At 41.2% G+C, this 22,115-nt stretch overlaps 1 protein-coding gene across 1 annotated transcript in view; it reads left to right on the top strand.

The window, feature by feature from the left end:
• The window catches only part of slc6a13 (solute carrier family 6 member 13), a 68,796-nt gene that overhangs the window by 21,618 nt on the left and 25,063 nt on the right, over positions 1-22,115 (top strand). Inside the window, exons 2-8 of the mRNA XM_061916852.1 lie at positions 9,449-9,652; positions 9,716-9,850; positions 13,683-13,823; positions 13,897-13,978; positions 18,442-18,574; positions 18,645-18,779; positions 20,446-20,549. Of these exons, the coding sequence (XP_061772836.1) occupies positions 9,449-9,652; positions 9,716-9,850; positions 13,683-13,823; positions 13,897-13,978; positions 18,442-18,574; positions 18,645-18,779; positions 20,446-20,549 (934 nt within the window). The remainder of the gene's footprint in view (positions 1-9,448; positions 9,653-9,715; positions 9,851-13,682; positions 13,824-13,896; positions 13,979-18,441; positions 18,575-18,644; positions 18,780-20,445; positions 20,550-22,115) is intronic.

The raw sequence follows: 22,115 nt of genomic DNA, 5'->3' as shown, positions 1-22,115 counted from the left end.
TTTTATGTTCCTCTATTTTTGAGCCTGAATATAATGAGGATGAAGTTTTAGAAGCTGTGTGGTAGGCAGATACAGTAAGTAGTACTGAACAAGAAATACAAACATAATTAAACAATCACTTACTGTTCAATATCCGCTCTCACTGGAATGCAGACGGATGGGATGTTTTTATCTTCCTCTACTTTTGAGCCTGAATATAATGAGGATGAGCTACAAGTTTTAGAAGCTGCGTGGTAAGCAGATCCAGTAAGTAGTGCTGAACAAGAAAAATCAACATAGTAAAACAATCAATTACTGTCCAATGTCTGCTCTCACTGGAATACCGACTGATGGGATGTTTTTATGTTCCTCTATTTTTTAGCGCGAATATAATGAGGATGAAGTTTTAGAAGCTGCGTGGTTGGCAGATCAGTAAGTAGTGCTGAATAAGAAATACAAACATAATAAAACATTCACGTATTCACGTATCCAATGTCTGCTCTCACTGGAATAACGACGGATGGAATGTTTTTAATCTTCTTCTATTTTTTAACCTGAACATAATGAGGATGAGCTACAAGTTTTAGAAGCTATGTGGTAAGCAGATCCAGTAAGTAGTGTTGCTAAGTGCTGAACAAGAAGTACAAACATAGTAAAATAATCACTTACTGTCCAATGTCTGCTCTCACTGAAATACCAATGGATGGGATGTTTTTAATCTTCTTCTATTTTTTATCCTAACCTGAATATAATGAGGATGAGCTGCAAGTTTTAGACAGCTGTGTGGTAAGCAGATCCAGTAAGTAGTGCTGAACAAGAAAAATCAACATAGTAAAACAATCAATTACTGTCCAATGTCTGCTCTCACTGGAATACCGACTGATGGGATGTTTTTATGTTCCTCTATTTTTTAGCCTGAATATAATGATAATGAAGTTTTAGAAGCTGCGTGGTTGGCAGATCAGTAAGTAGTGCTGAATAAGAAATACAAACATAATAAAACATTCACGTATTCACGTATCCAATGTCTGCTCTCACTGGAATAACGACGGATGGAATGTTTTTAATCTTCTTCTATTTTTGAACCTGAAAATAATGAGGATGAGCTACAAGTTTTAGAAGCTATGTGGTAAGCAGATCCAGTAAGTAGTGTTGCTAAGTGCTGAACAAGAAGTACAAACATAGTAAAATAATCACTTACTGTCCAATGTCTGCTCTCACTGAAATACCAATGGATGGGATGTTTTTAATCTTCTTCTATTTTTTATCCTAACCTGAATATAATGAGGATGAGCTGCAAGTTTTAGACAGCTGTTTGGTAAGCAGATCCAGTAAGTAGTGTTGCAAAGTGCTGAACAAGAAATAAAAACACAATAAAAAAATCACTTACGGTCCAATCTCTGCTCTCATGGGAATACCGACAGATGGGATGTTTTTATCTTCCTCTATTTTTGAGCCTGAACATAATGAGGATGAGCTACAAGTTTAAAAATAACATTATTTTTGAATTTGTGGATTACTTTGAAACCAAGTTAATTTCCATTGTGCAAGGTGGTGGTTATTAAAAACAATTGGTCGGAGGAACTTTTGTATATGACTTGTCTACATGCGTTCATGAGCAAGGATAGCTTGGGTTTAGAGAATGTGGATTATTTTCAGTCTTTGATTGTTTTATTTTAATTACTGCACGTATTGTATCTGTCATGGTACCGAGTCCTACTTGACGGTGCTACTCATGCCAAAGTTTGAAAAATAGATGGGATTTGACAATGTGGATTATTTTGAATCCAAATGTATTCCCAAAGTGTAAGGTTGGAGTGCAAGGTGGTGGTTGGGAGGAACTGTGGCATTTATTTATTATATGACTTGTTTATCCGTCCATCCATTTTCTACCGCTTATTCCCTTTGGGGTCGTGGGGGGCGCTGGTGCCTATCTCAGCTACAATCGGGCGGAAGGCGGGGTACATCCTGGACAATCGTCACCTCATCGCAGATGACTCGTCTATATTGCGTGAATGCATTCATGCATGAGCAAGCATACTTTGGTCTTTCACACTGTGGATTACTTTGAGTCTTTTTTGTTGATTGCCATTATTATATATATATATATATATATCCATCCATCCATCCATCCATTTTCTACCACTTATTCCCTTTTGGGGTCGCGGGGGGCGCTGGCGCCTATCTCAGCTACAATCGGGCGGAAGGCGGGGTACACCCTGGACAAGTCGCCCCCTCATCACAGGGCCAACAGAGATAGACAGACAACATTCACACTCACATTCACACACTAGGGCCAATTTAGTGTTGCATATCAACCTATCCCCAGGTGCATGTCTTTGGAAGTGGGAGGAAGCCGGAGTACCCGGAGGGAACCCACGCATTCACGGGGAGAACATGCAAACTCCACACAGAAAGATCCCAAGCCTGGATTTGAACCCAGGACTGCAGGACCTTCGTATTGTGAGGCAGACGCACTAACCCCTCTGCCACCGTGAAGCCCATATATATATATATATATATATATATATATATATATATATATATATATATATATATATATATATATATACACATATATATGTGTAAAGAAATAAATATGTGTATATTTATATATATATATGTATGTATATATGCATGTATATTTATATATAAGTATATTTATATATATGTATGTATGTGTGTATGTATACATAAGTATGTATGTATGTGTATATGTATGTATGTGTGTATGTATGTTTATGTGTATATATGTATGTATTTATGTATATGTATATATGTATGTTTATCCATCCATCCATCCATCTTCTTCCGCTTATCCGAGGTCGGGTCGCGGGGGCAACAGCCTAAGCAGGGAAACCCAGACTTCCCTCTCCCCAGCCACTTCGTCTAGCTCTTCCCGGGGGATCCCGAGGCGTTCCCAGGCCAGCCGGGAGACATAGTCTTCCCAACGTGTCCTTGGTCTTCCCCGTGGCCTCCTACCGGTTGGACGTGCCCAAAACACCTCCCTAGGGAGGCGTTCGGGTGGCATGCTGACCAGATGCCCGAACCACCTCATCTGGCTCCTCTCGTTGTGAAGGAGCAGCGGCTCTACGTTGAGTTCCTCCCGGATGGCAGAGCTTCTCACCCTATCTCTAAGGGAGAGCCCCGCCACACGGCGGAGGAAACTCATTTCGGCCGCTTGTACCCGTGATCTTATCCTTTCGGTCATGACCCAAAGCTCATGACCATAGGTGAGGATGGGAACGTAGATCGACCGGTAAATTGAGAGCTTTGCCTTCCGGCTCAGCTCCTTCTTCACCACAACAGATCGGTACAACGTCCGCATTACTGAAGACGCCGCACCGATCCGCCTGTCGATCTCACGATCCACTCTTCCCTCACTCGTGAACAAGACTCCTAGGTACTTGAACTCCTCCACTTGGGGCAGGGTCTCCTCCCCAACCCGGAGATGGCATTCCACCCTTTTCCGGGCAAGAACCATGGACTCGGACTTGGAGGTGCTGATTCTCATTCCGGTCGCTTCACACTCGGCTGCAAACCGATCCAGTAAGAGATGAAGATGGCTTCACACTCAGATGAAGCCATCAGGACCACATCATCTGCAAAAAGCAGAGACCTAATCCTGCGGTCACCAAACCGGAACCCCTCAACGCCTTGACTGCGCCTAGAAATTCTGTCCATAAAAGTTATGAACAGAATCGGTGACAAAGGGCAGCCTTGGCGGAGTCCAACCCTCACTAGAAATGTGTTCGACTTACTGCCGGCAATGCGGAACAAGCTCTGGCACTGATCGTACAGGGAGCGGACCGCCACAATAAGACAGTCCGATACCCCATACTCTCTGAGAACTCCCCACAGGACTTCCCGAGGGATACGGTCGAATGCCTTCTCCAAGTCCACGAAGCACATGTAGACTGGTTGGGCAAACTCCCATGCACCCTCAAGAACCCTGCCGAGAGTATAGAGCTGGTCCACAGTTCCACGACCAGGACGAAAACCACACTGTTCCTCCTGAATCCGAGGTTTGACTATCCGGCGTAGCCTTCTCTCCAGTACACCTGAATAAACCTTACCGGGAAGGCTGAAGAGTGTGATCCCACGATAGTTGGAACACACCCTCCGGTCCCCCTTCTTAAAGAGAGGAACCACCACCCCGGTCTGCCAATCCAGAGGTACCGCCTCCGATGTCCACGCAATGCTGCAGAGTCTTGTCAACCAAGACAGCCCCACAGCATCCAGAGCCTTAAGGAACTCCGGGCGGACCTCGTCCACCCCCGGGGCCTTGCCACCGAGGAGCTTTTTAACTACCTCAGCGACCTCAGCCCCAGAAATAGGAGAGTCCACCACAGATTCCCCAGGCACTGCTTCCTCATAGGAAGACGTGCCTATGAGGAAGCAGTGCCCTCCACCTATCCACAACATCTGCAGTTGAGGTCAGCAGAACACCATCCGCACCATACACGGTGTTGATATTGCACTGCTTCCCCTTCCTGAGGCGGCGGGCGGTGGTCCAGAATCGCTTCGAAGCCGTCCGGAAGTCGTTTTCCATGGCTTCCCCGAACTCCTCCCATGTCCGAGTTTTTGCCTCAGCGACCGCTGAAGCTGCACACCGCTTGGCCTGTCGGTACCTGTTCACTGCCTCCGGAGTCCTATGAGCCAAAAGGACCCGATAGGACTCCTTCTTCAGCTTGACGGCATCCCTCACCGCTGGTGTCCACCAAGGGGTTTTAGGATTGCCGCCTCGACAAGCACCAACTACCTTGCGGCCACAGCTCCGATCAGCCGCCTCGACAAATGTATGTTTATATGTATGTATATATGTATGTATGTATGTATGTATATGTGTATATATGTATTTATGTATATGTATAAATGTATATATACAGTATATATATGTATGTGTATGTACAGTATGTATGTATATATGTATGTGTGCAAGTATGTATACATCTATATGTATGAAAATGTATGTGTGTGTGTGTGTGTGTGTGTGTGTGTGTGTGTGTGTGTGTGTGTGTGTGTGTGTGTGTGTGTGTGTGTGTGTGTGTGTGTGTGTGTGTGTGTGTGTGTGTGTGTGTGTGTGTGCGTGTGTGTGTGTGTGTGTGTGTATACAGTACAGGCCAAAAGTTTGGACACACCTCCTCATTCAATGTGTGTTCTTTATTTTCATGACTATTTACATTGTAGATTGTCACATCAAAACTATGAATGAACACATGTGGAGTTGTGGAAAAATAAGTGAAATAACTGAAAACATGTTTTGTATTCTAGTTTTTCTTCAAAATTGCCACCCTTGGCTCTGATTACTGCTTTGCATACTCTTGGCATTCTCTCCATGAGCTTCAAAAGGTCACCTGAAATAGTTTTCACTTCACAGGTGTTGTAGTTTTGATGCCTTCAGTGACAATCTGGTCGTGAAAATTAAGAAAATGCATTGAAATGAGAAGGTGTGTTCACACTTTGGGCCTGTACTGTATGTATGTGTGTATATTAGAGATGCGCGGTTTGCGTCGGGCGGGTGACATGACGAAACAAATAGATTTTAAATAGATTCGGGCGGGTGGCGGTCGAACCATTCGGAAATATTTAATATACATAGTTCAGGGATCGGCAACTGTGGAGAAACACCGCCGACGGGCCGACAACGGGCAGAAAGCAGCAGAGCGGGCCCACCTGGAGGCTGGGAGGCGGGGCATGCGGCGGCAAGAGGAGGCGTGACGCACGCGGAGCGACGCTGCAGCGGCAATCTAATGCAGGTGAGTATACGACACACCGGCTCACGATCTGTCTATCTGCTGGCAGAATATAAAAAGGGCGAGGGAGGAGCGACCAGGGAAGCAGCACGGAGGAAGAAACATCGGCCAGCAGACCAGAAGCACGACGAACCAAACCACTAGAGCGATGACTCACCCCCGCAGCGGACGCAAGCCCCGGACGCCGAAAGGCGTGCAGCGGCAGCAGACAAGCCAAAGAAGCGCACTGAAAAGTGACTCGACAAAAGGCCCAAGTGACAACAGAAATGTTGAAACAATAAATCAATGCTGCTATGATGCGTCATGTGTCAAGTGTCCCCGCAACCCACACGAGGACAGCAGGAAGTCCGTTACAGTGGCGCCCAACCGAGGAAGACCTGAAGAAGCGGAGGACGACGGCGTCATCTGGGCTCTCGTGGCAAGTTATACCAGGCTGCTCGAAAAGAAACGTCAGGAAACCCAGATGATGCTGGCATTGTTGGAAACGACAAAAGAAGAAGCCAGGAAAGCTGGTGTCGAGGCCATCTACCTGGAAGGCGAGCTGTCGGCCAAAAGGAAGGAGGACGAGTGCTGCCCGGAAAAAGTGTTTATGGAAGAGACTTTTGTTGAAGATGACGGTAAAAAAGAAGATGAAGAAATTGATAAAGAAGAGATTTTCGTTGAAGATTAAATTTACTTTAATGGTGAAGTTTACGTTGATGATAAAATTGATGTTAAAGAAGTTGATAATGATGGAAAAGAAGTTAAAGAAGGTGAAGTCCAAGAAAATGATGAAGAAAAAGAAATAATTGAAGAAATTCTGGAACAGAATGAAGATTATGACAAGGAAGAAGAGTATATTGAGGATGAAAAGGAGAAAGAAGAAATAATTGAAGAAATTCTACAAGATTATGAAGATGATAAAAATGAAGTAATTGAAGATGAAAAGGAAGTTAAAAATAAAGAAGTTAAAGAAGAAGAATTTGAAACACAAGAAATTGAGAAAGAAGAAGAAATTCTGGAAGAAGATGAAGGAGAAATCGAAGAGGAAGACAAAGTCGAGGTACCTCAAGGAATTGAGGAAAAAGTACTTGTAGAAATGCAAGAAAAGGAAGACGAGGACAAAGACAAAGAAAAACTTAAACGAGAAGAAGTAACTCAAGAAATTGAAATACAACAAATAATTGAAGAATTGCTGGAAAATGATGAAGACGAACAAGAAAAGGAAGAAGACAAAGAAAACCTTGAACGAGAAGTAACTCAAGAAATAATTGAAGAATTGCTGGAAAATTATGAAGATGGAAAAGAAGAGGAGGTAATTGAGAATGAAGAAGAGTGGAGAAAAGCTCAAGACATTCTTGGAGAAATGCAAGAAAAGAAAGAAGAGGACAAGGAAAGACTCACAAAAGACAAAGAAAAGAAAGGCAAAGAAGTCAGAGGGCCACAGCAATTTTTTTCCCGCTCCAGTATGGAAACAGGGGGGGGAGCACGCTCGGCCGGACTGGAGCCCGGCCTCGAACTGATGGGGGAGGTATGTGGAGAAACACCGCCGACGGGCCGACAACGGGCAGAAAGCAGCAGCGCGGGCCCACCTGGAGGCTGGGAGGCGGGGCATGCGGCGGCAAGAGGAGGCGTGACGCACGCGGAGCGACGCTGCAGCGGCAATCTAATGCAGGTGCGTATACGACACACCGGCTCACGATCTGTCTATCTGCTGGCAGAATATAAAAAGGGCGAGGGAGGAGCGACCAGGGAAGCAGCACGGAGGAAGAAACATCGGCCAGCAGACCAGAAGCACGACGAACCAAACCACTAGAGCGATGACGCACCCCCGCAGCGGACGCAAGCCCCGGACGCCGAAAGGCGTGCAGCGGCAGCAGACAAGCCAAAGAAGCGCACTGAAAAGTGACTCGACAAAAGGCCCAAGTGACAACAGAAATATTGAAACAATAAATCAATGCTGCTATGATGCGTCATGTGTCAAGTGTCCCCGCAACCCACACGAGGACGGCAGGAAGTCCGTTACAGCAACCTTTACCATTAAAAGAGCCGTTTTGACCCGTGTCAAAGAGTAAAGAAAATAATGGGAACCGCAAACATTCTCGCAAATACCTGTTGGTAGTCACCCAAATAACAAGAGTAAGGGCATGCTATGACGCCATTACCTTTGACGCCTTCGGGAGAACATCCTCACAGTAACACAACATAAACGCAACACAAACAAATACCCAGAATCCTTTGCATCCATGACTATTCCTGACTATATTATACACCCCGCTAGCACCCAACCTGGGTGGGCGGTGTTGGGTGCGCGGGGGTGTAAAATATAGTCAGGAATAGTCACGGATGCAAAGGACTCTGTGTATTTGTTGTGTTGCGTTTATGTTGTGTTACTGTGAGGATGTTCTCCCGAAATGTGTTTGTCATTCTTGTTTGGCGTGGCTTCACAATGTGGCGCATATTAGTAAGAGCTTTAAAGTTGTTTATATCACAAACATCAGTGTACTGTTTCACCCAGTATGCCTTTCAATCTTGTACGTTTATCCGCGGAATCCACATACAACATGTTGCTGGACTGGCTAGCAGTTTGTACATGTTGTAGAAGGCGTCAAAGGCAATGGCTTCATAGCACGCCTTATTCCCGTTATCTGGATGAGCACCAGCAAATATTTGCGAGAAAGGTTGTGGCTCCCATTGTCTTCTTTACTCTGTGAAACGGGTCAAAATAGCTCTTTGAGTGGTTAAGGTTGCCGACACCTGATATATAACGGGCGGGTGGTTGCGGTTTTGATAAAATGTTGTTTCGGGTGGATGGCGGGTGGATGACGACTTTAGTGATGCGGTTGCGGATGATATAATTTAGACCCCCGCGCCCCCAACCCCGCCCACCCGGGTTTGGTGCTAGCGGGGTGTATAATATAGTCAGGAATAGTCATGGATGCAAAGGATTCTGGGTATTTGCTGTGTTGCGTTTATGTTGTTACTGTGAGGATGTTCTCCCGAAATGTGTTTGTCATTCTTGTTTGGTGTGGCTTCACAGTGTGGCGCATATTAGTAAGAGTGTTAAAGTTGTTTATATCACAACCATCAGTGTACTTTGTATCACCCAGTATGCCTTTCAATCTTGTACGTTTATCCGCGGAGTCCACATACAACATGTTGCTGGACTGGCTTGCAGTTTGTACATGTTGTAGAAGGCGTCAAAGGCAATGGCTTCATAGCACGTCTTGTTCCCGGATGAGCACCAGCAAATATTTGCGAGAATGGTTGTGGCTCCCATTGTCTTCTTTACTCTGTGGAACGGGTCAAATTAGCTCTTTGAGTGGTTAAGGTTGCCGACCCCTGATATATAACGGGCGGGTGGTTGCGGTTTTGATAAAATGTTGATTCGGGTGAATGGCGGGTGGATGACGACTTTAGCGATACGGTTGCGGATTATATAATTGCCTATCCGAGCATCTCTAGTGTGTGTGTGTATATATATATATATATATCTATATATATATATATATATATATATATATATAAAAATATGTATTTACATACATACATATATGTATATATTTATACATATATATGTATTTATACAGTATATACATACAACTAAAGCACCACTAAAGGAAGCCATGTTGTGTTTGTACCACAGTTTGTAGGCTTGGGTGTGGCGTCTATTTTAACGATTATTTTGTTCCTTTACTTTCTGAGCATTTTGTTCCTCCTTTGTGTCCTGGTAGGTGACACGGAGGACCAGATGAAGGTGGAGGCCTCCAATGGACACAGCCGACCGCTGGACCTGGTGGTCAAGGCGGAGGAGGAGGAAATGATTGACAGGGGTCAGTGGGGCAGCAAGGTGGAGTTCATCTTGTCCGTGGCCGGAGAAATTATCGGCTTAGGGAACGTCTGGCGTTTTCCTTACCTTTGTTACAAGAACGGAGGAGGTGAGCGAGCCCCGCCGGTCGTGTTCTGTTCATCTGGTTGATTTGTTGTCTACCAAACTCCAGGCGCCTTCTTCATCCCGTATCTCATCTTCCTGTTTGCTTGCGGGATCCCCGTCTTCTTCCTGGAGACGGCGCTTGGACAATACACCAGTGAAGGCGGCATCACCTGCTGGAGGAAGATCTGCCCTTTGTTTGAAGGTCAGCTGTCAACGCCACCTGAGAAACCAGTGCAGATTTCACACACCATTTTCTTCCTTTGAAACAAGTCTGAAAAAGACTGGCTGTTTGGTCTCCTATCAATATTTTACCAGACGTTTTCTTTGCCAATCCTGACTTATTTGACTGTTAAAGGCCTACTGAAACCCACTACTACAGACCACGCAGTCTGATAGTTTATATATCAATGATGAAATATTAACATTGCAGTGCATGCCAACACGGCCGGTTTAGTTTACTAAATTGCAATTTTAAATTTCAACGCTAAAAACGTTGCGGTATGATGATGCGTGCTCGTGACGTCTCTGGTTGTAGCGAACATGTTCTTCCAGCACCGCTCACGGCTAAAAGTCGTCTGCTTTAATCGCATAATTACACAGTATTCTGGACATCTGTGTTAATGAATCTTTTGCAATTTTATCAACTAATAATGGAGACGTCAAAGAAGAATGATGTAGGTGGGAAGCGGTGTATTGCGGCTGCCTTTAGCAACACAAACACAGCCGGTGTTTCCTTGTTTACATTCCTGAAGGTGAAGCTTTACTATGGAACAGAGTGGTCAAGCGAACATGGTTCTCTACCACATGTCAACCGGCAGGTTTCGGTGAGAAAATGGTGGCAATAAGTCGGCTCTTACCGTAGACATGAGCGGGCAGCTGCGGACTCTCTTACCTCCTCCCACCGGAGACACTGGCGGTCACCACACCCGTGGCCACACCCCTCTGACTTTCAGGTACGACCATATAATCTCACTAAATCACTAGTAACACTATAAGCCGAAAAGGGATTTTCCAGAATTATCCTAGTAAATGTGTCTAATAACATCTGAATCGCTCCCACTGCCCTCGCCTTTTTTTTTTGTTTTGTTTAGTTTTTTTTCCTAGTCCTTCACTCTCACTATCCTCATCCACAAATATTTCATCCTCGCTCAAATTAATGGGGAAATCGTCGTTTTCTCGGTCCGAATCGCTCTCTCTGCTGGTGGCCATAATTGTAAACAATGTTCAGATGTGAGAAGTTCCACAGCCTGTGACGTCACGCGCACGTCGTCTGCTACTTCCGGTACAGGCAAGGCTTTTTTATTAGCGACCAAAAGTTGCGAACTTTATCGTCGATGTTCTCTACTAAATCCTTTCAGAAAAAATATGGCAATATCACGAAATGATCAAGTATGACACATAGAATGGACCTGCTATCCCCGTTTAAATAAGAAAATCTCATTTCAGTAGGTCTTTAAATCATTTTGAAGTCTTACTAAGATCAAAACCATGACATCTTTTTTAGGAAACCAGAAAAATACAGATTAGAGCGGGTTTTTCTTCCTGTCACTCACACCAGCCAGCTCATTCTGAGATACTCACAATCAGTAAAGCAGAGTTATTGATCATACCTACACTATATTGCCAAAAAGTCTTTGGCCACCCATCCAAATGATGAGAAACAGGTGTTCTAATCACTTGGCCCGGTGTATCAAATTAAGCACTTAGGCGTGGAGACTGTTTCTACAAACATTTGTGAAAGAATGGGCCGCTCTCAGTGATTTCCAGCGTGGAACTGTCATAGGAGGCCACCTGTGCAACAAATCCAGTCGTGAAATTGCATCCCTCCTAATTATTCCAAAGTCCACTGTGGGCTTTGTTAGAAGAAAAATGGAAGAGTTTGGGAACAACAGCAACTTATCCACCAAGTGGTAGGCCACGTAAACTTGACAGAGATGGGTGAGTATAGTGCAAATACTTTCTGCACAGTCAGTTGCTACAGAGCTCCAAACTTCATGTGACCTTCCAATTAGCCCACGTACAGTACGCAGAGAGCTTCATGGAATGGGTTTCCATGGCCGGGCAGCTGCATCTAAGCCATACATCACCAAGTCCAATGCAAAGCGTGGGATGCAGTGGTGTAAAACACGTCGCCACTGGACTCTAGAGCAGTGGAGACGCTTTCTCAGGAGTGATGAATCACACTTTTCCATCTGGCAATCGGATAGACCAGTGTGGGTTTGGAGGTTGCCAGGAGAACGCTAATGTTCAAAGTGTGAAATTTGGTGGAGGAGGAATTATAGTGTGGGGTTGTTTTTCAGGAGTTGGGCTTGGCCCCTTAGTTCTAGTGAAAAGAACTTTGAATGTTCCATCCATCCATCCATTTCCTGCCGCTTATTCCCTTTGGGGTGGCGGGGGATGCTGGTGAATATCTCAGCTACAATCGGGCGGAAGGCGGCGTACACCCTGGACAAGTCGCCACCACATCGCAGAACTTTGAATGCTCCAGGATACCAAAACATTTTTGGACAATTCCATGCTCCCAACCTTGTGGGAACAGTTTGGAGCGGGCCTCTTCCTCTTCCAACATGACAAGGTCCAGAAAGACATGAATGAGAGTCCGGTGTCGATGAACTTGACTGGCCTGCACAGAGTCCTGACCTGAATCTCACCAATGCACTTTCGGAAGAATGGTGGAAAATTCCGATCACCACACTCTGCAACCTTGTGGACAGCCTTCCCAGAAGATTTGAAGCTGTGATAGCTGCAAAAGGTCACATTGAACCCTATGGGTTAGGAATGGGATGGCACTTCAAGTTCATATGTGAGTCAAGGCAGGTGGCCAAATACTTTTGGCAATATAGTGCATGTGTAGTTTGTGGTTTTTTATTGGTGTATTTTAGGTACACTCGTTAACGTTTTACTAGAAACAGTAACAAGAAAGTAAACTTTTTTAAAATTTCAAGCAGTCTAGAAATATGTATAATTATCTATACTACCACTTTTTAATATAATATGTTTTACTGCAGGGGTTTCCAAAGCGCGGCCCACAGCTAATTGTTTAGTGGCCCGCCACAGTCTGGAAATGCTATTGCAAAAATTAAAAAAACACTAAAAAAAAGTAGAATGAGGTGAAATCTAACAGGGAAAAGTTGCAATGTTGACACAAAGCTGCCATGCAGGCTGTTTGTTTTTCTTTCGTCTTTCCTTATTTTGCTCTTATTGCCAATGCTCGAATAAAAAAAAGCTTCTTTTTTTTTTATAATGAATTATTGACCTATTTAAGTCTCCAATTACTTCAAATATTTCACTTTATAATGTTTTATGTGGAGAATATTATGTGCATATATTGTGTGGTTGCCATATAAAAACACAAAAGAACATAAAAACCAACAAAATAATAGTTCATACGAAAGTAATGAAAGTAAAATAAATAATAATAAAAATGTATTACTTTATGAATGGGGGACCTTTTTTTTTTTTTTTTTTCTTTGTCATGAAAAAGGGACGTTTTTGTCATTAAAAAGAGAGGTTTTTGTGGTTGGTGCACTAATTGTAAGTGTATGTTGATTTAATATATATATATTTTTTATTTTTTTATTTATTTATTTTTTTAATAAAAATGAATAAAAAAAATGTATGCGGCACGGTACCAATCGGGCCACGGCCCGGTGGTTGGGGACCACTGCTCTATGGTCCCTGGGAGTCCTAAAGGTAAACAAAAAAGAATCCATATATTTTGTTATGGTTTGAAAATGAAAAATATCAAATTTTTCCGTGTGTGGCCCTCAGTGGAAAAAGTTTGGACACCCCTGCTTTACTGAAAGCATCAAAAATGTTCACGTTTTATAGCGGACACTAATAAACACCCCTGCCTTAAAATGAAATTAAAAAAGCAACAAAAAAAGAAAATACAATTGGGGGGAGGGATTGAAAAATGATATAAATAAAAAATTCAGCAAAAAACAGTCTTATTTTAATATTTTTGCAAATAGAGAGGTTGTGCATATTCAGGTCGGTCTTGTATTGTAATGAAAGGTGTGTACTTGTGGCAGGTGTGGGTTATGCCACCCAGGTGATCGTGGCCCTGCTGAACGTCTACTACATCGTCGTGTTAGCCTGGGCCCTCTTCTACCTGTCCAACTCCTTCACCTGGGACTTGCCGTGGGCCTCCTGCAACAACAGCTGGAACACAGGTCAGAGGCTTTTTCCCCCCTAAGGTCCACTTTGGACTCTGCGGTGACCTCTTGCATGCTTCCACTTTTCAAGCTTCCTGCGTGACGTTTCAGAGGGGCAACGGCTCCGTGGTTCCCGACCAGAACGCCACCTCGCCGGTCATTGAGTTCTGGGAGTAAGTCCCCTTCGATTCCTCACTTAATCAAGCGTTTCTTGTCCGAGCGGTGCACGCACATTTAGTTTAGTTTTAGTTTGTTACTTCTTCGCTCAGTGGTCAACAAAATAAACAAACAGTTGTGTATTCATGAATTGAAAATGTTGCAGACCGAAAGGGTTTACGGTAGAAGTTGAACACTTATTGCGCCTATTATTCTTATTTCCTTTATCTAAAGAGGTGGTTATCAATAACTGGTGAAAGGAACAATTACTTTGATCATGTTACTCATCTACATTGCCAGCATGTGCTTATGAGTGATTGAGTTTAACCTTGGTTTGGATTTTCTGCCTTTTTTCTTTTTTCATTATGAGTCTTTCCGTCAATTTCCTTTATCTAAAGAGGTGGTTATCAATAACTGGTGAAAAGAACAATGACTTTGATCATGTTACTCATCTACATTTGTGCTTACAAATGATTGAGTTTAACCTTGGTTTTGATTTTATGCCTTTTTTCTTTTTTCATTATGAGTCTTTCCGTCAATTTCCTTTATGTAAAGAGGTGGTTATCAATAACTGGTGAAAAGAACAATGACTTTGATCATGTTACTCATCTACATTTGTGCTTACAAATTATTGAGTTTAACCTTGGTTTTAATTTTCTGCCTTTTTTCATTATGAGTTTTTCCGTCAATTTCCTTTACCTAAAGAGGTGGTTATCAATAACTGGTGAAAAGAACAATGACTTTGATCATGTTACTCATCTACATTTGTGCTTACAAATGATTGAGTTTAACCTTGGTTTTGATTTTCTGCCTTTTTTCCTTTTTCATTATGAGTCTTTCCGTCAATTTCCTTTATCTAAAGAGGTGGTTATCAATAACTGGTGAAAAGAACAATGACTTTGATCATGTTACTCATCTACATTTGTGCTTACAAATGATTGAGTTTAACCTTGGTTTTGATTTTCTGACTTTTTTTTTGGATTTGTTTTTGTTCTCTTTAATCGTGTGAAGTGGCATTTATCAGTAATTACTGGTGAGAGGAGGAATGGCAGCAATTGTAAGACTTGTTGAGTGCATGACTGACCATAGCTTGTTTTTTTGACTTTGTTGAATATTAGGAGTCTTGCCGTTGATTTCCTTTATCTAAAGTGGTGGTTATCAATAACTGGTGAAAGGAACAATGACTGATTATGTTACTCATCTACATTTGTGCTTACGAATGATTGAGTTTAACCTTGGTTTTGATTTTCTGACTTTTTTTTGGATTTGTTCTTGTTCTCCTGTGTCATGTGAAGTGGCATTTATCATTAATTACCGGTGAGAGGAGGGATGGCAGCAATTGTATGACTCGTTGAGTGCATGACTGAGCGTAGCTTTTTTTTTTTACTTTGTTGAATATTATGAGTCTTGCTGTTGATTTCCTTTATCTAAAGAGGTGGTTATCAATAACTGGTGAAAGGAACAATGGCTTTGATCATGTTACTCATCTACATTGCCAGCATGTGCTTATGAATGATTAACTTTTACCTTGGTTTTGATTTTCTGCCTTTTTTTGGATTGTTTTTGTTCACTTTAATCGTGTGAAGTGGCATGTATCATTAATTACTGGTGAGAGGAGGGATGGCAGCAATTGTATGACCCGTTGAGTGCATTACTGAGCTTGTTTCTTTGACTTTGTTGATGATTATACGTTTTCCCGTTGATTTCCTTTATCAAAAGTGGTGGTTATCAATAAACTGGTGAAAGGAACAAGGACTTTGATCATGTTACTCATCTACATTTGTGCTTACGAATGATTGAGTTTAACCTTGGTTTTGATTTTCTGCCTTTTTTTTGATTATTTTTTGTTCACTTCAATCGTGTGAAGTGGCATTTATCAATAATTACTGGTGAGAGGAAGGATGGCAGCAATTGTATGACTCGTTGAGTGCATGACTGAGCATAGCTTGTTTTTTTGACTTTGTTGAATATTATGAATCTTTCCGTTGATTTCCTTTATCTAAAGTGGTGGTTATCAATAAACTGGTGAATGGAACATTGACTTTGATTATGTTACTCATCTACATTGTCAGCATGTGCTTATGAATGATTGAGTTTAACCTTGTTTTTTTTGTTTTCTGCCTTTTTTTGGATTTGTTTTTGTTCTCTTGTATCAGTGACGTGGCATTTATCATTAATTACCGGTGAGAGGAGGGATGGCAGCAATTGTATGGCTCGTTGAGTGCATGACTGGGCGTAGCTTGTTTTTTTGACTTTGTTGATTATTATGAGTCTTTCCGTTGATTTCCTTCCTCTAAAGTGGTGGTTATCAATAAACTGTTGAATGGAACAATGACTTTGATCATGTTACTCATCTACATTGCCAGCATGTGCTTATGAATGACTGAGTTTAACCTTGTTTTTGATTGTCTGCATTTTTCTGGTTTAGTTTTTTTTTCCCCTTCAATCATGTGAAGTGGTGTTTATCATGAATAACTCGTGAGAGGAATGACGGCAGTATTCGTTTAACTCATTGAGTGCATGAGTGAGCGTACCTTGGGTTTTGACTTTGTAGATTATTTTAAGGCTTTTAGTTTATTTCCTTTGTCTAAAGTGGTAGTTGTCAATAACTGGTGGGAGGATCAATGATGTTGATCATATGACTTGTGAACCTTGAGCATGTGTTCATGAATGGTTGAGTACACCTTCGGTTTTGATTGTGTGCATTATTTTGGATTTTTTTTTCTCTCTGCTATGGTCTGACGTGGCATTTTTCATAAATAAGTGGTGAGAAGAGTAATGACAGTAATGGTATTGTTGGGTGCATGAGTGAGTGTAGCTTGGGTTTTGACTTTGTGAATTATTTTTAGGCTTTCCGTTTATTTCCGTCATGCAAGTTATTTAGTTGTTATCAATAACTAGTGGGGCAATGACGGCATAAATTTTACGACTTGTTTTTGACTTTGTGGATTATTTTGAGACTTGCTTTGTGCTTGTACTTGTGCATGAGCGATTTTGAATTTGGACTATTTTTAAGGCTTTCCAATTATATATTTTATGCAAGGTGGTGGTCATCAATAACTGGGTGGAGGAACGTCCGCATTAATTGTAAGACTCGTTTTGTGCATTGTTGGGTGCATGAGTGAGTGTACCTTGGTGAATTATTTTAAGGCTTTTTTTCCGTCATGCAAGTTATTATCAATAACTGGTGGGAGAATTAATTGTACGACTCGTTTCGTGCATGTGCTTTTGCATGATCAATTTTGACGTTGTGTATTATTTTGAGGCTTTGCTATTAACTGGTGAGAAGACTGACAACATTTTTTTTTTATTATTTGTTTTGTGCATGCGCTTGTACATGAGCGATTTTGACTTTGTGGATTGATTTTTTTAAGGCTTTCTAATAATTTATTTTATGCAAGGTGGTGGTCATCAATAACTGGGGGGAGGAACATCCACATTTATTGTAAGACTCTTTTGGTGCTTGTACTTTTGCATGAGGGATTTTGACGTTACGGATTATTTTGAGGCTTTGCGTCTATTTCCATTATGCTAGGTGGTAGTTATCAATAACCAGTGAGAAGACTGATAGCATTTTTTTTATTACTTTTTTGTGCATACACTTGTGCATGAGCGATTTTGACTTTATGGATTATTTTTAAGGCTTTCCAATTGTTTATTTTATGCAAGGTGGTAATCATCAATAACTGGTGGGAGGAACGTCAACAATAATTGTCAGACTCGTTTTGTGCTTGTATTTGTGCATGAGCGATTTTGACTTTGTGGATTATTTTTAAGGCTTTCCAATTGTTTATTTTATGCAACGTGGTGGTCATCAATAACTGGTGGGAGGAATTGTTAAGATTCGTTTTGTGCTTGTACTCGTGCATGAGCGATTTTGACTTTGTGGAATATTTTCAAGGCTTTCCAATTGTTTATTTTATGCAAGGTGGTAATCATCAATAACTGGTGGGAGGAACGTCCGCATTAATTGTAAGACTCATTTTGTCCTCGCACTTGTCCTGAGTGATTTAGACTTTGAGGATTATTTTTAAGGCTTTCCAATTTTTTATTTTATGCAAAGTGGTAATCATCAATAACTGGTGGGAGGAATTGTAAGACTCGTTTGGTGCTTGTACTCGTGCATGAGTGACTTTGAATTTGTGGATAATTTTTTAAGGCTTTCCAGTTATATATTTTATGCAAGGTGGTAATCATCAATAACTGGTGAGAGGAATTGTAAGACTCGCTTTGTGCTTGTACTTGTGCATAAGCGATTTTGACTTTGTGGATTATTTTTTAAGGCTTTCCAATTGTTTATTTTATGCAAGGTGGTAATTATCAATAACTGGTGGGAGGAACATCAGCATTAATTGTCGGACTCGTTTGGTATTTGTAATTTTGCGTGAGTGATTTTGACTTTGTGGATTATTTTGAGCCTTTCTGATACACAGTGGCAGTTTTTAAAAAAAAAAACAATATCTTTCAATATTTGCTCTAGGCGCAGGGTGTTAAGAATATCCTCAGGAATCCATCACATTGGTTCTCTAAACTGGGACTTGGTGATCTGTCTGGCCGTTGCTTGGGTCATCTGCTACTTCTGCATTTGGAAGGGAGTCAAGTCCACTGGCAAGGTGAGCGCTTGGTTCTTTTGAAACATCGGATCCACAGACCGCTTGGAACATGTTGCTTTATCCCCCACAGGTGGTTTATTTCACAGCCACCTTTCCATATGCGATGCTACTGATCCTGCTGGTGAGAGGGGTCACCCTGCCAGGGGCCTTCCGGGGAATCCACTTCTACCTCTACCCTGATGTGGGCCGCCTTGCTGACCCACAGGTAGGTGGGCTTGGGTATATGGTGTGAGTCGAAGACCTTAAACCAAGGGTGTCAAATTAATTTTAGCTCAGGGGCCGCGTGGGGAAAAATCTATTACTGGTAAAATCATGGCATAATAACTTTAAAAAAAAGACAACTTCAAATTGTTTTCTTTGTTTTACTTTGGCCAAAAATAAAACGAACGCATTCTAAAAAATGTACATATTACAAATAATCCCCCTGACAAAACACTTCATGTCAGGTTCAAACACCGAACTATCTATTACACAAGACTAGACGAAGGAATCAGGCAGAGACAGAGTTCAATTTTTCTCATGAGGAGAAACGTATGGCGCTGTACACCCAGTTACAGTTCCACCCTATGTTCTAAGGTACAGTCCATGTGCTCCTCTATTTATTTGGGAGGTCCCTAGTTAACATCCCTGAGGCTGCTATTGAAGGGAGGGGTAATGCAAGCAGCCCCAGTAGACACAATACGTGATTATTTAGAATGGAAAGGTGCTGACACTCGTGATTTAGCCCTGTCTCTGTTTTGTCTGCGTTGAGGTACTCGATGTCCGTCCTTGGCTGTCAGCGGACAGCGTCGGGAACCAAACTGCTGACACGAGACAACTCGCAGAGCAATTTTACAAGTTGTGCCTTTGCACAGATAGAAATTGATACTAACTATAGCAACGGCCTTTAAGCATAAGAGTTGTGTGATAACTTACGTATAATGATTCTAACAATTCAAATGAGTTGAAAATTCTGGGGGTGGAAATGGCGCAGTTTCAAAAACACCATAAACTTAGAAGTTGTCTCGATGTTTTTACAAAGCCATTAAACTTTAAGCACTTCCTGTTAAGCGTTCTCATGTTGGCAGTTCACCATTAAAGACGTGTTTGGAAAAAGCAAACAGGTGTTGTCTCAAACTGCCGCATCGGTGACATCCGCAACTGCCACAACACATTCGTTTATCATCATTTAAATATCAAAATGATGATAGAAACACAACGATTATCCAAATGACGCCATAGCCGAAATCAAGGAAACATAACTACAAACTTACCCAATGCGTCAATTACCATGAATTGATTAACGTGGACCCGACTTAAAGAAAAACTTATTCAGATGTTACCATTTAGTGGTCAATTGTACGGAATATGTACTGTACTGTGCAATCTACTAAAGAAAGTTTCAATCAATCAAAAACGTGGTAGATTTAAGCATAAAATAAAATAGAACAAACAACCAATGTAGACACAAACATTTTTACAATGAAGTTCAGGGTGCACATCGCGCCGACTACAAAGATGATGGTCATGTTGACTTAAGTCTATGCATCTTACCGCTTTCTAATTTTATCCGTTGAGTGGAGAATTTACAATTAAGGAAAGTATTGTGCGTCGCTGCTGCATCAGTCTGCCGCCATCTACTGCCAGCCAATCCAGAAAGCGCTTAAAATCAGCTGACACGTCATTTTTTGTGACGTGGGTTGCACTTGAATTGCTTTTGCGACACCCAGTGGACACATTTACAACGGCAGTTTCCTTCAATGAAACATTGCAGCTCATTTTTTATACTTGGCAAACTCATCTTGTGGGCCTTGGGTTGGATTAAACCTGTTTATACATTTGACACCCCCGGCCCTAAACTGACTTGGTACACTCTTCTTGTGCGTCCAAAGGTGTGGATGGATGCCGGGACTCAAATTTTCTTCTCTTATGCCATCTGTCTGGGCTGCCTCACCGCACTGGGAAGTTATAACAAGTATAACAACAACTGCTACAGGTACTCACACTCCTCTCCATTTGAATGTTTCCTATTTTACCACTTTTAAACTCATGGAATTATACAGGAAGAAACTCTTGATTTCAGAGTCCCCAAAAAGGCCTCTGAAAAATGTATTATTAATAAAAGATGGGCACCTTTCACATTTAAATCGATACAGTACCTGGTAATCAAGACCGGTACTAAACAGTACTAAATCATCTGTTTGTCAGCTATGGTCTGTATGTAATACTCCGATGTAATACACTTTTATACCACATGTGGCAGTAATGACAATATCAAACAAACAGAAGAAGTCTGGCGTTAAGGTCATAGTCGCTGTTTTCAAGCGCAAAAATTAAGACTAAAGTGGTAAAGCCGTACTAAAATTTATACTTTTATTTTTGTCAAGCGATTAGATTGGAAACGTTAACAAATGTTTATTGTTTTATAACGTCATTTTTTAAATGTAACATCTAAATGCTGTCCAGTTATTATATCTTCATTGCATACACTGCAGTGTCTCATTTGCATGTATTATATAGTACTGTGTTTGTAATAAACAGATGTAATACACTTTTATACCACATGTGGCAGTAATGACAATATCAAACAAACAGAAGAAGTCTGGCGTTAAGGCCACATAGACGCTGTATAAGCGCAAAAATTATGACTTAAGTGGTAAAGCCATACTTAAATTTGTACTTTTAATTTTCTTAACAGATTAGATAGAAAATATTAATATTATGAACGAGTATTACATTTTTCATCAGAAGTCTGGTGTTAAGGTCATAGAGATGCTTTATAAGCGCAATAATTATGACTAAAGTGAAAGCCATACTTAAATTTGTACTTTTAATTTCCTTAATGGATTAGATAGGAAATATTATTATTATGTAATAGAATTATATTTTTCATCAGAAATCTGGTTTTACGGTCATAGAGATGTTTTATGTATGCGCAAAAATTATGACTAATGTGGTAAAGCCATACTTAAATTTGTACTTTTAATTTCCTTAATGGATTAGATAGGAAATATTATTATGATGTACTAGAATTATATTTTTTATCAGAAGTCTGGTGTTAAGGTCATAGAGACGCTCTATAAGCGCAAAAATGATGACTGAAGTGGTAAAGCCAGACTTAAATTTGTACTTTTAATTTCCTTAATGGATTAGATAGGAAATATTATTATGATGTACTAGAATTACATTTTTTATCAGAAGTCTGGTGTTATGGTCATAGAGACGCTTTATAAGCGCAAAAATGATGACTAAAGTGATAAAGCCATACTTAAATTTGTACTTTTAATTTCCTTAATGGATTAGATAGGAAATATTATTATTATGTACTAGTATTACATTTTTCCTCAGTTACTTATGAGTCACTTCTCATGCACTTCTTATGATTAGTACTTATTTTTCTCATCAGCCTGACCTAAGCCTAAGGTGTATGTGTTAAATGAATAACAATCTTTGTGATTAACACATGGCTTCACACATTTTTTAAAAGGTTTTAAACTATAATTAGGTTAGATATAATTATCGAATACGATTAAAATCGAGTGTAAGATCACTAATTCAGTGT

This window comes from Nerophis ophidion, linkage group LG12 (genome assembly GCF_033978795.1).
Source record: "Nerophis ophidion isolate RoL-2023_Sa linkage group LG12, RoL_Noph_v1.0, whole genome shotgun sequence".
In the NCBI taxonomy this organism is placed as follows: Eukaryota; Metazoa; Chordata; class Actinopteri; order Syngnathiformes; family Syngnathidae; genus Nerophis; species Nerophis ophidion.
The sequence above is the reverse complement of the archived record's forward strand: the minus strand, read 5'-3'. Positions and strand labels throughout refer to the sequence as shown.